Source organism: Sceloporus occidentalis, unplaced genomic scaffold, assembly GCF_023333645.1.
Source record: "Sceloporus occidentalis isolate IW3139 unplaced genomic scaffold, rSceOcc1.0.p SCAF_3, whole genome shotgun sequence".
Classification (NCBI taxonomy): domain Eukaryota; kingdom Metazoa; phylum Chordata; class Lepidosauria; order Squamata; family Phrynosomatidae; genus Sceloporus; species Sceloporus occidentalis.
The window spans coordinates 84,325,598-84,338,051 of NW_028316983.1; the positions used below are offsets into that span (position 1 = coordinate 84,325,598).

At 41.0% G+C, this 12,454-nt stretch overlaps 1 protein-coding gene across 1 annotated transcript in view; it reads right to left on the bottom strand.

The window, feature by feature from the left end:
• Positions 1-2,164: 2,164 nt before the first annotated feature.
• OMA1 (OMA1 zinc metallopeptidase) overlaps positions 2,165-12,454 on the bottom strand; it is a 35,864-nt gene continuing 25,574 nt past the window's right edge. Inside the window, exon 9 of the mRNA XM_089515264.1 lies at positions 2,165-7,416. Coding sequence (XP_089371390.1) covers positions 7,198-7,416 — 219 coding nt within the window. The 3' untranslated portion in view covers positions 2,165-7,197. The remainder of the gene's footprint in view (positions 7,417-12,454) is intronic.

Here is a 12,454-nt window from a genome sequence, read left to right on the forward strand (position 1 = left end):
CCTGTTATCAGCTTCGGCTGATACGCCAGCTGCGCCCTTTTCTGGAAGTAAGGGATCTCGAGACTGTTGTGCACGCGCTGGTAACCTCACGCCTTGACTTCTGTAATGCACTCTACATGGGGCTACCCCTGTGCTTGACTCGGAAATTACAGCTGGTTCAAAACATGGCAGCCAGGCTTGTGTCAGGTACATCTAGGAGGGACCACATTACTCCGGTTTTGAGGTCCCTCCACTGGCTGCCTATCAGCTTCCAGGCCCAGTACAAGGTGTTGGTTATCACCTTTAAAGCCCTAAATGGCTTGGGTCCAAGCTATCTTAGGGACCGCCTCCTCCCGTACAATCCTCCCCGCGCTCTCCGGTCCTCTGGGAGGAACTTACTGCAGCCTCTAAAATCTAGGCTTGCAGCAACCTCCCAGAGGGCGTTCTCTGCTGTCGCCCCCAAACTCTGGAACGACCTGCCATATGAGATCTGTCAGATAACATCATTAGACAGCTTTAAAAAAGCGGTCAAGACGGATCTCTTCCGGCAGGCCTTTCCAGATTAACCATCCTGGCCCAGGTTCCCTGATTCCCTCATTCCTCCCGTGGCCCCATCTTAGTGATGGTTGAGGATCAACAGAGGGATATCAGGGTTTTTAGTTTTAATTGCTGTTTTTATGCTTGATATTGTGTTTTTAATATGTTATACTATTTAATACTGTCCTAAGGGGGGGAGGGATAAAGGGTTTTTAATTGTCATATTTTATATTTTACTGTTGTTAACTGCCCGGATTGGTTTGCCAGAGGGCGGTATACAAATAAATATTATATATATATATATATATATATATATATATATATATATATAAACTCTCATGCTAAAAGCATATTAAATCACATAAAACATACAGAAGTTAAAAACATAAATAATGCAGTTAGACATCACTTTATCAGTCATGGATCCATCTTACAGAATCATGGAATTTGTTGTTTTGTGAGGCAACTTCACTCTGGCAAAGAAGGCAAAACATCTTTTTAAAACAACAAATCCCAGGATTCCATAGGATGGAGCTATGGTGATTAAAGTGGTGTCAAACTGCATATACTCTTTTTATTTATTGTTTTATGTACAGCGCTGTGCAAATCTACAGCGCTATATCAATAAAGAATTATTATTATTATTATTATTATTATTATTATTATTATTATTTCTACAGTGTGGGTGCACTCCTAATTTACACTGGAATTTGCTATCACAAGAAGTAGCAATGACTGGGACTGCTTTCAGAAACGATTTCTATGAACTCATGGAAGATGAGACTATCAGTGGCTACCAGTCATGATTTCTTATCACGTCCTGTATCAGACTATGTGGGTTGTTGTGTGCCTTCAATTCATTTTCAATTTATGGAAGATCGTAAGGTGAACCTATCACAGATATATACCTGTAGCTAAATAATAGGAGTGGAAAGGTGTTCTTATGCACATGTCCAATATTTGCTTGGCTACTGAGTAAAACAGGATGCTGCACAAGACAGATCTTTGATCTGGTCCAACATGGTTCTTCCATGTTCTTAAGAGATTCTAAGTAGGGAACTGGAAATTGATCAATTAAACAATATTACTCTAGCACTGCTCATACTAAGGGCTGTGTGGATTACCTGTACATTTCCAGATTTTTATCATTTTTTATTTAAAATATTTATAGCCCACTCTTTATCTGAAGATCTCATGGTAGCTTACAATAAAATCAACTTAAAACAGTAAATAATTACAAATGTTCAAAGAGATTAAAAATACATTAAATAGTTTATCAATTTAAAAAACAGGCTATTTAAAAATTGTTCAAACAATCTTGAATAACAAAACCATAAAACATCTGCAGCCTGGCTAAATTCAGTTTGGCCTGTAGACATTAATAAAAAGTCAGGCTTTAACTTGATGCGCAAATGATTCCAGTGTCGGTGCCAATTGGGCCTCCACGGGGAAGGAATTCCACAACCAGGGGGCCACCACAAAAAAGTCCCTCTCCCATGTCTTCCCACGAAGTATTTCCTCCACTGAAAGGACATGGAGGAGGGTCTGTCCAAAAGCTCCCAAGAGGTTAAATATAAGATGCTGCTTATTACCTTTAAAGCTGTAAATGGTTTGAGATTTGAGTGTTTGAATGGCTGCAACTTTGTTCAACAACTCAGCTTCTGGTTCCATATTACAACATCAACTGAAGTTTAGTAGGTTTCCAGCCAAGAACAAGGCATTCACTGACATGGTGCCAGAAAACATGTCATTACTCACTTTAGGATTTTCAGTACAACTTGGCACTGTTTTGAAAATAGAAACCAAACTGTTGCAATTTTAAAATTTAAGTTCTTTTAATATACAAAAAGCAAAGCTCTGATGCCAACAACAAACTACAGTTCCCAGAATTCCATAGCACTGAACCATGGCAGCTAAAGTGGTGTCAAACTGGATTTTTTTCTGCAATGCAGATGCAGCCTTAGTTGTTGTTGTTGTTGTTGTTATTTTTAAGATTTACAAAGCGCTGTACATACAAACAATAAAATCAATAAAAATGAAACCTGCCAATGGCGTACATTCTACTAAATACATATAAAACAATAGATAATACAAAATAGAATTAGATAAAAATAAGCAGGCAACAAATTAAAAAACATCAAATATCAAATCAAATATCAGATAACATAGAGTTGTAACATAAAGTTTGCCCCTCACAGATGATTTACAGTGTAAGCTATACAATTTGTTTGAGTGAGATGTATCTGTCAAGGTGTCCTTATCTGTCCATGTACATGAAAGTATCTCAAATACCTTTCAAAAACAACAACATAATCCTTTCACTACAAATAAAAAATGAAGCAGCAACAGGAAGTGACCAAGGTTTGCCTTTTACCTGTTGTCAATGGAGTTCTGCTGATCTATAAAGGCTTTAGGCACAACATGTGCTAAAGCAAGAGGCACAGAATCAGGTATAAAAATCAGAAACTGAGCCAGCTTTGAACATTCTATATGAAGAGAACAGTGCTGCTGTTTTCCAGCAAGTTTGGATTCTTCTGCCGAAGTCAGTAAACAATCTGCAACTTGCAAGCTTGTTAGCTGACTCTCTCCACAGTCAACAGTGAATGCTTTCTTTCAGCCAACTCAAAACCAGGAAGCAATTTATACAGAAAATGCAGTAGTTTGCTGTCAAAACATAAGATAGGCCTGTCCTTCACAAGAGGCCTGTTACAACTTCCAGCACTTTGTTTAATAAAATACTGCAGTCTTACTTGGTACTGGTCATATTCACACTTCATTTAAAACAAGGCATCTTGACTCACAACCTGTTTGCATCTAACCCTTGTAGAAGTAGTCAAACAAATCAAACATCAATTGTATTTATGAACCCAGCATTATATATGAATCAAAGCTTATGGTGTACTGCACCCATATAAACCAGGATATATAAACCAACAATAATCTTGGAGTTTGAAGTTGTTGCAAATCTATTTTATTTGGGCACAATAATTAGGATTTGACTACAACACTAACCTATCAATATCTGCTTGTTGATCTATTTATGTGAACAGGAACACTAGAGAAAATGAATGCCTACTGCGGTTTAATGAGCCAGGATTACTGGTTTAAAGTGACAAGCAAACACACCCAGTATATATGGAGGCATCATGAGTTTTCACTTCCAACATTTCAAATTTATATCTCAAAGCAGCATGTAAAAGTGTCATAATTGCAGATTATCAATTTTGTATTGAGTTTCATGTAATACAGAAAGTAGGTTTGCATTAATTATAAATAAGCTCTTCACCTATTTGGCAGTTTGTTCCTTGAGAATATGCATATAATTTGAAACAGTCTTCAATTTATTTTACCTAATATTTTAGATGGAGGCATTCCAGACATGTGAAAAGAGAAAGAAGTCAATTTTTCCATCATACAAAGGTGCTGCGACAATGTTATAGGAGTAATAACCATGACAGATTCCTAGTTTGGACCCAAAATGCACTGTGTTCTGCAACTTTAAAAATACTTTTCTATCATCAGTGTATAAGAATGTCATTTGTTTAATAATCCAAACTAAACTCAGATCTAGTAGTTCTGTAGCAACATAAATTATTATAGCAATTCATTGTTGTTCTGTTGCATGCCTTCAAGTTGTTTCTGACTTACAGTGACCCTAGGGGGTCAATCTATCATAGGGTTTTCTTGGCAGGTTTCTTCAGAGGGAGGTTGCCATTGCATTCCTCTGAGGCTGAGAAAGTGTGATTTGCCCAAAGTCACCTGGTGGGTTTCCTTGGCTGAGCTGGGATTCAAACCCTGCTCTTCCAATGTTCTAGTTCAATGCCCAAACCATTACACCATATTAAAGCAATATTAGCTTTAAAATGCCCTTTAAAAATCATTCTGAATCAGATACACATTATGTAAGATCCCCATCTACACACAAACTTGCACACACATACAAACACATACACAAATCTGGAATAAATCCCTTGATCCAATATAGGGAGAGGCGGGATACAAATTATTATTATTGTTATTATTATTATTATTATTTTAAAAATTGAAAGAACTCTTCCTCCACTTTCACTTTGACACTTCCCAGGTCTTCTTATTTATTTTACAGTTGTAGAGAGATATGCCCAAATTGCAAGCATTAAAAAGGAATAAAACCCTGGCTGTTGCGCTGTGAGGATAAAAGTGAGAAGAACTGTATACTTCAGTGGCATCACTAGGAGGTGCAGGGGGTGGGGACCATACCAGGTGACACCACAGAGGGGGTGTTACCCAGTTGGGTGGTACACCTTGAGGGACTGGTATGGTTACTGGGAAAATGCTAAAAGGGCCCTCTGGAGGTCATGGTGCAGACCCGCAAGTAACAGAAGCTGCTGGGGGAGCCTTCAGGGTCATGCACAGCAGCCACCACATGGAACTCCAAGGGCCTGGGTGCGGGCTTCTGTCTGTCCAGGTGGGAATGAGGGCAAGGCAGTTCCCTCCCACACACATCACGTGACAGCAACCCTAGTGACATCACTGGTATCCTCTACAATCACTGCAAGAAAGATACTGTAAAATCGTAGACAATAAGTAAATAAAAAAGTGTTTCTCTAGCAAAGTACAGTGAGCCCTTGGTATTTGCTGGGGTTTGGTTCCAGAACCCCCTGTGGATATCAAAATCTGTTCATGTTCAAGTCCCATTAAACACAATGGGTAGTAAAATGGTGTCTCTTATATATAAGTGGCAAAATCAATGTTTGATTTGCATAATTTCATATATTTTTTTAAAAAAAATTCAAGCTGTGTATTCTTGAATCCATGGATAAAGAATCTGTGGATATAGAGGGTCAACTGTAACTTAAGGAACATTTTAATATAATATTAATTGCAAATATAACTCACTCTGTCCAAGTGGGGGTTAAAAATACTACAGATGCATGTGAGTAGGCCTAGTTATTAACTTCAACATCAGTATTTTAATAAGGACCAAGTGATGTTTTTATTTAATACATGATTAGATTAGAATAATTTATTATTTTCTTAAATAAATTCATTTAAATTGAATAACTGGATTATCCATTTTCTTCCTGGTGCTGATGGTGAACCACCTGCTGCAGAACCAGGTATCACCAACTCCAAATGCAATTTTTTAAAAAAGCAAACTGGCACTGAGTGATTTCTGGGTCATATTTTCACCTCATAGAAATTCCAATGTATTTATAGGACAAAAATGTCCTCCCACGCCTAAATGCATATGGGGAGGGGTAGAATGAAGAGTAATCCAAAATAGCCAAACACCCAGAGTGGATGACAAATAGGGTTTTCAAACATTCATACAGCTATTTCCTTTTCTTCCATGGTTCAAATACATCCCCCACCCAGGGGGAAATTGGGAAAAATCATGGGTGGATGTTTCATCTTCATTCTGGTAAGGTTTTTACTATTGTAACATGACACAAATTGGGATGGAAACTTTAACATAACTTTTATAAACACCACATTTGCAGAATAACTAACCAATGCATTTTAACATTTTTAATGACACATGAAAAAAATCCTCTTTTTTTGGCTAGCTTTCCTATCCCTTGTTCAGAAAATGTTGTATTGTAACTAAATATTTTCTCCAAGTGGAATCTTTTTTCCTTAAGATGCTGACAAATAACTTACTACATTCAGCGTTAAATGCCAGATTTTAACTAGCACATTTTCACCTTATGCCATTTATCAGTTTATACACTATAAGGTTAACTGCACAGCTCTCTGGAACTAATTTAAAGTGAAGTGTTGACTCAATCTCTCTTTTTGAAGTACTAAAAAAAGCATCTCGGTATCAAGTCAAGCAATTAGGCAGTATTCTGACCAGCCCACTGGTCAATTTATTGCTTCTTGTAACAAGCAGCAAGTTCCTCTCATTATGTTCCATACAAGATGGACACAGATAACTGAATTTAAGAGCAAACCCAGGTGGGTAACAACAAAAAGGAATACTATTTCATTCTGTACAGAAAATGAAAAGATCTGTGTCCAACAAGAGCCAGTGGATTAAACCTTTTTGAAATCTTCAGGAACAGTGTTACTAGCTTGCTAGTACCCCTCTACCACCTGAAAAATAGAGGTAGCTTAGAAATGTCAATTTGAGAAAACATAATCTGGAAAGGATTTATTTGTTGCTGGATCAATTTGGTGTCAGATTATAATTTAACTGGACAGGATACCACACCAGTTGGTGAATAGCAGAATCCAGGAGAATCAGGAAGATTTCACCTTCCCACCACAGCCTCCTATGCATGCCAAGAACCTGTTCCAGAGGGTTGGGAAACTCCTCTAGAGCCAATCTTCAGGCAGCTTCAAAGGCTGCAGAAGAAAGAGCTAGGAAAGTACTGTAAAGGCAGCACTGTCGTGTTAGATTGTGGGTTTAGGGGGTCTCTGTGTGAGGATCTGTTATGCTTACATTGGGTGCTGACCAACATACCACAAAAGCAAGGGTTTCCAATTTTCTCCTCTAAAGGTAACTGATCAAAACAAGAATTCTTCTGCAATTCCATGCTATGGTTAAATTCCAAACTTATACTGCAGTCCCAAAGCTACCATCATAATTCATTACCATCTGTCCATTTTGCTATTTCCAAATTCCTTAAAATTATGGGAAGAAAAATCACTGTGCAATAAAGGTCTGCATAAGACCAATGTACAGAGGATATGCCTTCACCTTGAAAGTTCTCCAGCAACAACGTCTACAGGCATCTTTTCTTTTTTCATGTAAGGAAGATTCACTTTTGTTTTGTCAAGACCATGATGAGTGGCATTTGAGGCTTTCTTGTCTTCAGATGCTTGCAAGAGGTGCTGCATGCTCAGTTTGAAAATAAGGCGTGGATCCTGACCAGACAACTTAGGGCAGTTGCAGAGTTCCCTTATTTTAAGTGCCTGGGAGAAATTTTTTTAAAAAAAAAAGTCAGTTAACTGCCAAAGATACTCATGATTATTTTTTAAAACTAAACCCATCAGCCTGTACATAACACTGTTGCCAGGAAAACAGGCAAAAACAAAGTGCATTGGAAGATTATGAAAACAAACAATGATGAATGTCATGAAACCAATTTCAAATAAATAGGTAGGGTTTATATATTTACTGTTCACTAATTAATTTAACTATATGTAAAGATACTGTGACTTTAAACATACTGAGAATTTGTTACACGAGTAAAGGTTTCTTCAGGATGCAATAAGTCATTAGTGTATTATAGTATTCAGGACAGAACAACTCATTAGTATATTATAGCATCATTGACTCTTGGTACTTATCAGATGCAGAACAATAATCTCCTTTGGATAAGATCCATTGCCAGTACTGGAAATTTTATTTCAGTAACTCTGGGCCTGATCAGAAGGGCAAGGATAGCATGAGCTTTCCTCATCCTAGTGCTCACCCAGGTTAGTCCATGGATCAGCATGGGGACAGGTGAGTGTTCACATACCCATCCCCGCACCGATCCAGGACTGGTGTGCCACTCCTTAACTTTCCGGTGGATGATCCATCTGAGAAGCTCCCACAGTTGCGCCATATGACATGAAAACAGGGCACTGGCTTGTCACTATTTATAGACCTTATAGTAAGTTTTTACAGGTGCAGAAAGAAAAACAAGAGGAGGAGTCAGGCACATTTGTTATCTGTCTGCTCAGCTGTTCTCATTCTGCGGAAAGAGTAAGGGCGGGAATCAAGATCACCTTCAGTATCTGTATTAAACTGACTCTGTAACCAGTATGCTGTGTGCCACCAGTACAGCCTTGCTGACTGAAAGTGTTGTCTGTGTCCTTCTTTAAGCCTGATAAACAGATTAACAGCCTAAGTGCTTTGGTGCTGATATGTTGTGCTTCCATACTATGCACATGACCTAGGTGGGCATGAACGTCTTACAGTGACATGGCTGCACCCACGTGTCCAGGCACTCCATTTGTGCATCAGATGCGGTGACTGGGAGGCTTCTCAGATGAATAACCCATCTTTACTCTGGGGTCAAACCAGATCCTCTGGATCCACGTCTGCACAAAAAAGATCAAGCCTGATCCTGCCACGGATCAGCAGGGTTGGTCTGCATCAACCAAACTAGATGACTCGAGGCTGGGTTTCAAACCCCATTCACATCAATGCAACATTACTCAGTGTGGATCTAATGATGGTGTTGCAAAAGTGGTATTAGCCCATTCTGTACAATCATAGTGTGGACAGTTTAGATGAATGTTGAGAACAGCTAATGGGAGTGAAGCTAGAAAGGGTGGGTGCTGCTCCCAAGAGCAGGTATAAATATAAAGGTGGAGCCATATATTAGGGGAGCGTGTCATTGTACCCTGAGGGGATACCAGTGGAGGAGGTTGAGGGAGACTGCTGTAAGGTGCAGTTAGAAGGGGTTTAGTTACCCAAGTTAAGGACTAGGGGAGTCTGGAGTTAAAGTGTACTGTGGGATATATATATATATATATATATATATATATATATATATATATATATCACTAGCAGGTGGTGGAGATTAGTAAAGCCATTTGGAGAACAGATGAAATAAAATTTTAGGAAACCAAGGAAGTTCAGTTAGAGTGGCTGTTGGTGTAACAGATAACCAGAAGAGTTAAGAGTTACAGTGGCTAAATAAAGGTTCTGTGAGGACTAAGGGGCTGTACAGACTGGCTTGAAGCGCAGTGTGGGGGTGGCGTGGGGGAGTGGAGTTTGGACAACGCATGCCCCGATGCTGCCCCCATGCTGGCATCATGCTACCCACATGCTGAAAGGAGTGCCTTTTTGCCAGCTCTGAAAGGAGTACCATTTTGCAATATCTTTTAGAGATGGCAAAGTGCTGGAATGGGGCCACAGCATGCCGTTGCTGCAGCCCCGATCCAGCACTGAAAGGGGTGGTAGGACACCGCTTATTTGGGGCTGTATGTACAACCTCTTCATCTAAAGGGATGAAGCATACATGCTTTTTGCCTTACGTGGGGGGTCCGGAATGGATCCCCCATGTAAGGCAAGGGTGGACTGTACTGAAACAAGTTATACACCGTATCAAGTTTGAACATCCTACAAGAAAGATACTGTATTCAACCTTGCTTGTAAATAAAATTCATTCCTTTGTTTCAACAAGCTGTTGCCTGAAGTGTGCTTTCAGATAACATCATCCACACTACCAAACGTAAGTAAAACGCTACCAAAGGGAAAAGACTTTTTATTAATTAGGACACTTCAGATAGTGAGTATGTAGTTAAAAAGTGACAATTGGTGCCAAGTGGTTGGGATTTTAAAAACTCAGAGTGTTGGCAACTGAAGAGAATTCTAGTGTGCGAGTCCTTTGTGAGAGATCTGAGTTCAAAGGTCTCCACACATAATTGGTGTCACAGTGGCACACAATGTAAAGAAGTTTCAAAGATTTGGCAGTGACATGTTGTCACCTCAACACATAGTTGATGGCAGCTAATGAAATACTAATAGTATTTTCTACGTAATTGGTGTCAGGTGGTGAGGTAGCTGCCAAGCCGATACACATAGTATTTCAAGCACATACCATAAAGTTCCATCCATTCACTCCCTTTAATTCCTGCTTTTGGGACAGTTTATGGCTAGTAGTTTTGTTGTTATTGTTGGTAGCTTCCTTCAAGTCAACCTCAATTTATGGCAACTCTATGAATGAGACACCTCCAAGACATCTTGCGAAGCCAGATCCATGTCCTCCTTGATCAAGTGTATCCAGTGGTCTGCCTCCTAACTTTTCTAATCAGGCGTGCCTTCTCATGATGTGCCCAAACTACGAAAGCCTTAATGGAGTCATCTTGGCTTTTAGGGAGTGTTCAGGGTTGATTTGTTTTAGGACCCATTTGTTTGTCTTTTTAGTCATCCAGAGAGTTAGCTTTTTAACTGTCCATCATCGCATCTCAAATCAGTTTATTTTTTTCCTATAAGCTTTCTTCCCTGTCCAGCTCTCACATCCATATATAATGATGGGAAATATGATGGTATGGAGAATCCTGTCCGGGAAAGCAGCCAAAGGCTGATAAGGCAGCTAGTTCCCAAACAAACAACCCTCTCCCAGCACAGCAAAGTCAGTCCTAGAGAGATGCAGTAGCTTTACCAAAAGGGATTACCAAGAGAATTGTCAGACAGTCCGAGGTTCAGGGCAACAGATAGGCAGGTCGATGAAGCAGTCCAAGGTCAAGGTTTCCGGGTATTCAAGACAAGAAGCCAAGGAGCCAGAGACAGAGTCTTTCCTCTAAAAGAGTCAGATATCCACTGGCAAAGAACCACACATGCTCCAGGTGTTTATAAAGGCAAGGAGCTGGCCTTCAGCTGTGCCTGATTGCGAAGACGCTTCTGATAAAGCCTCCGAGATCTTCGAAGGCCCTCTCTTTCTGCTCGATGCTCATTGAAGGTAGGCACACTGCCCAGATCCTCCTCCATGTCCACAGCCTCGGCACCAGGCAAACTTGACTGCTGAACCTCTGGAGGGGCCACAGACTCTGCTCCAGCAGAACTAGGACCAGCCTCTGGCTCCTCCATTACAGGTTCAAGCCCCTGGGGCTCTGGCTCCTCCGTTATAGGTTCAGATCCCAGAGGCTCTAGCTCATCCTCTGAGTCCTCCAAGCCATCTTCCAGGCTGGGCATGACAAATCCTAACTTTAGCATTCAGTTGTCTATCTCTGTACTACACAGTCTTTTCTAGTTCTTTCATAGCTGTCCTTCCTAGTTCTAGTCTTATGATTTCTTGACTACAGTCTCTTTTCTGTTCAATGACTTATCCAAGGTATGCAAAATCTTGAACTATTTCAATTTCTTCATTGCCTCCACTGATTTTATGTAACAACTCTGTGATCATTATTTTGGTTTTCTTAATATTCAACAGTAAGTTCGCCTTAACACTTTCTTCTTCGACTTTCTTTAGTAATTGTTCAAAGTCTTTATTATGTTCTGCTAGTAGTATGGTGTCATCTGCATATCTTAGGCCGGTTACAGACCGGCAATTTAGTGCGTGACGAGCACGCACTAGGGTTACAAAAGGGCGGTGCTTCCGCACCGCCCTAACCCCAGTGCGTGCTCGTCACGCACTAAACGGCGGCAGCCCTTCCATACGGCCGCCGCCGTGAGGACATCACGGCTGCGCCGCCTCTATACGGGGCGGCACGGACGTGACGTCCTTGCTCCGCGCCAGGGCGCTTAGTGCGCCCTGAACACGGAGCAGGAAGGAGCTCCGTTTCGGAGCTCCTTCCTGGTTTAGTCCGCTGGGCGCAGCCTTCAGACGGCTGCGCCCAGCGGACTAAAAGAGAAAGGGGCCAAGCGGCCCCTTTCTCCTTCTCCCCGCCATGGGGTGTCCTTGGGGCTTGAAGCCCCAGGGATACCCCTTTTCAGGCTGCGGGGAAGCAGCGTTTTGCTGCTTCCCCGCAGCCTGAAAAGTGGCGGATCGGGGCCTCAGCGGCTGCCGTTCTAGCCGCTGAGGCCCCGATACACCGGGGAAAGGGACGGGTGCAGCCCGCCCCAAATGGGCGGTCTATAACCCGCCTCTGATTGTTGATATTCCTTCTTCGCTCTACTTTCCTCTGAGTCTACACCTGCTCTGCATATATTTTCAGAATACAAGTTGAACAAATAAGGTGTTAGAATGCAGCCTAGAGTAAGTAGATGTGCTCTCCCTTTGCCATCTATGTCATCAGAGGGAGAGTGAGGCCTGCCAGCTCCATCAGACCTGGCCTAAACTAAGAAGAAGAGCCCTCCCTCCAGTCCATCTGCCTTGGTCCAGGCCTCAGAGAGAGAGAAGAACTACTGGACCTGATCCTCTTCTCCACGACCATTCTCTTCTCCTTTTGTGTTGTGTCTTTTTAGATTGTAAGCTTGAGGGCAGGGAACCATCTAATTAAAAATAATAATTGCAAGCCGCTCTGATAGCCTTTAGGGCTGAAGGGCAGGGTATAAGTACTCTAATAAAATAAA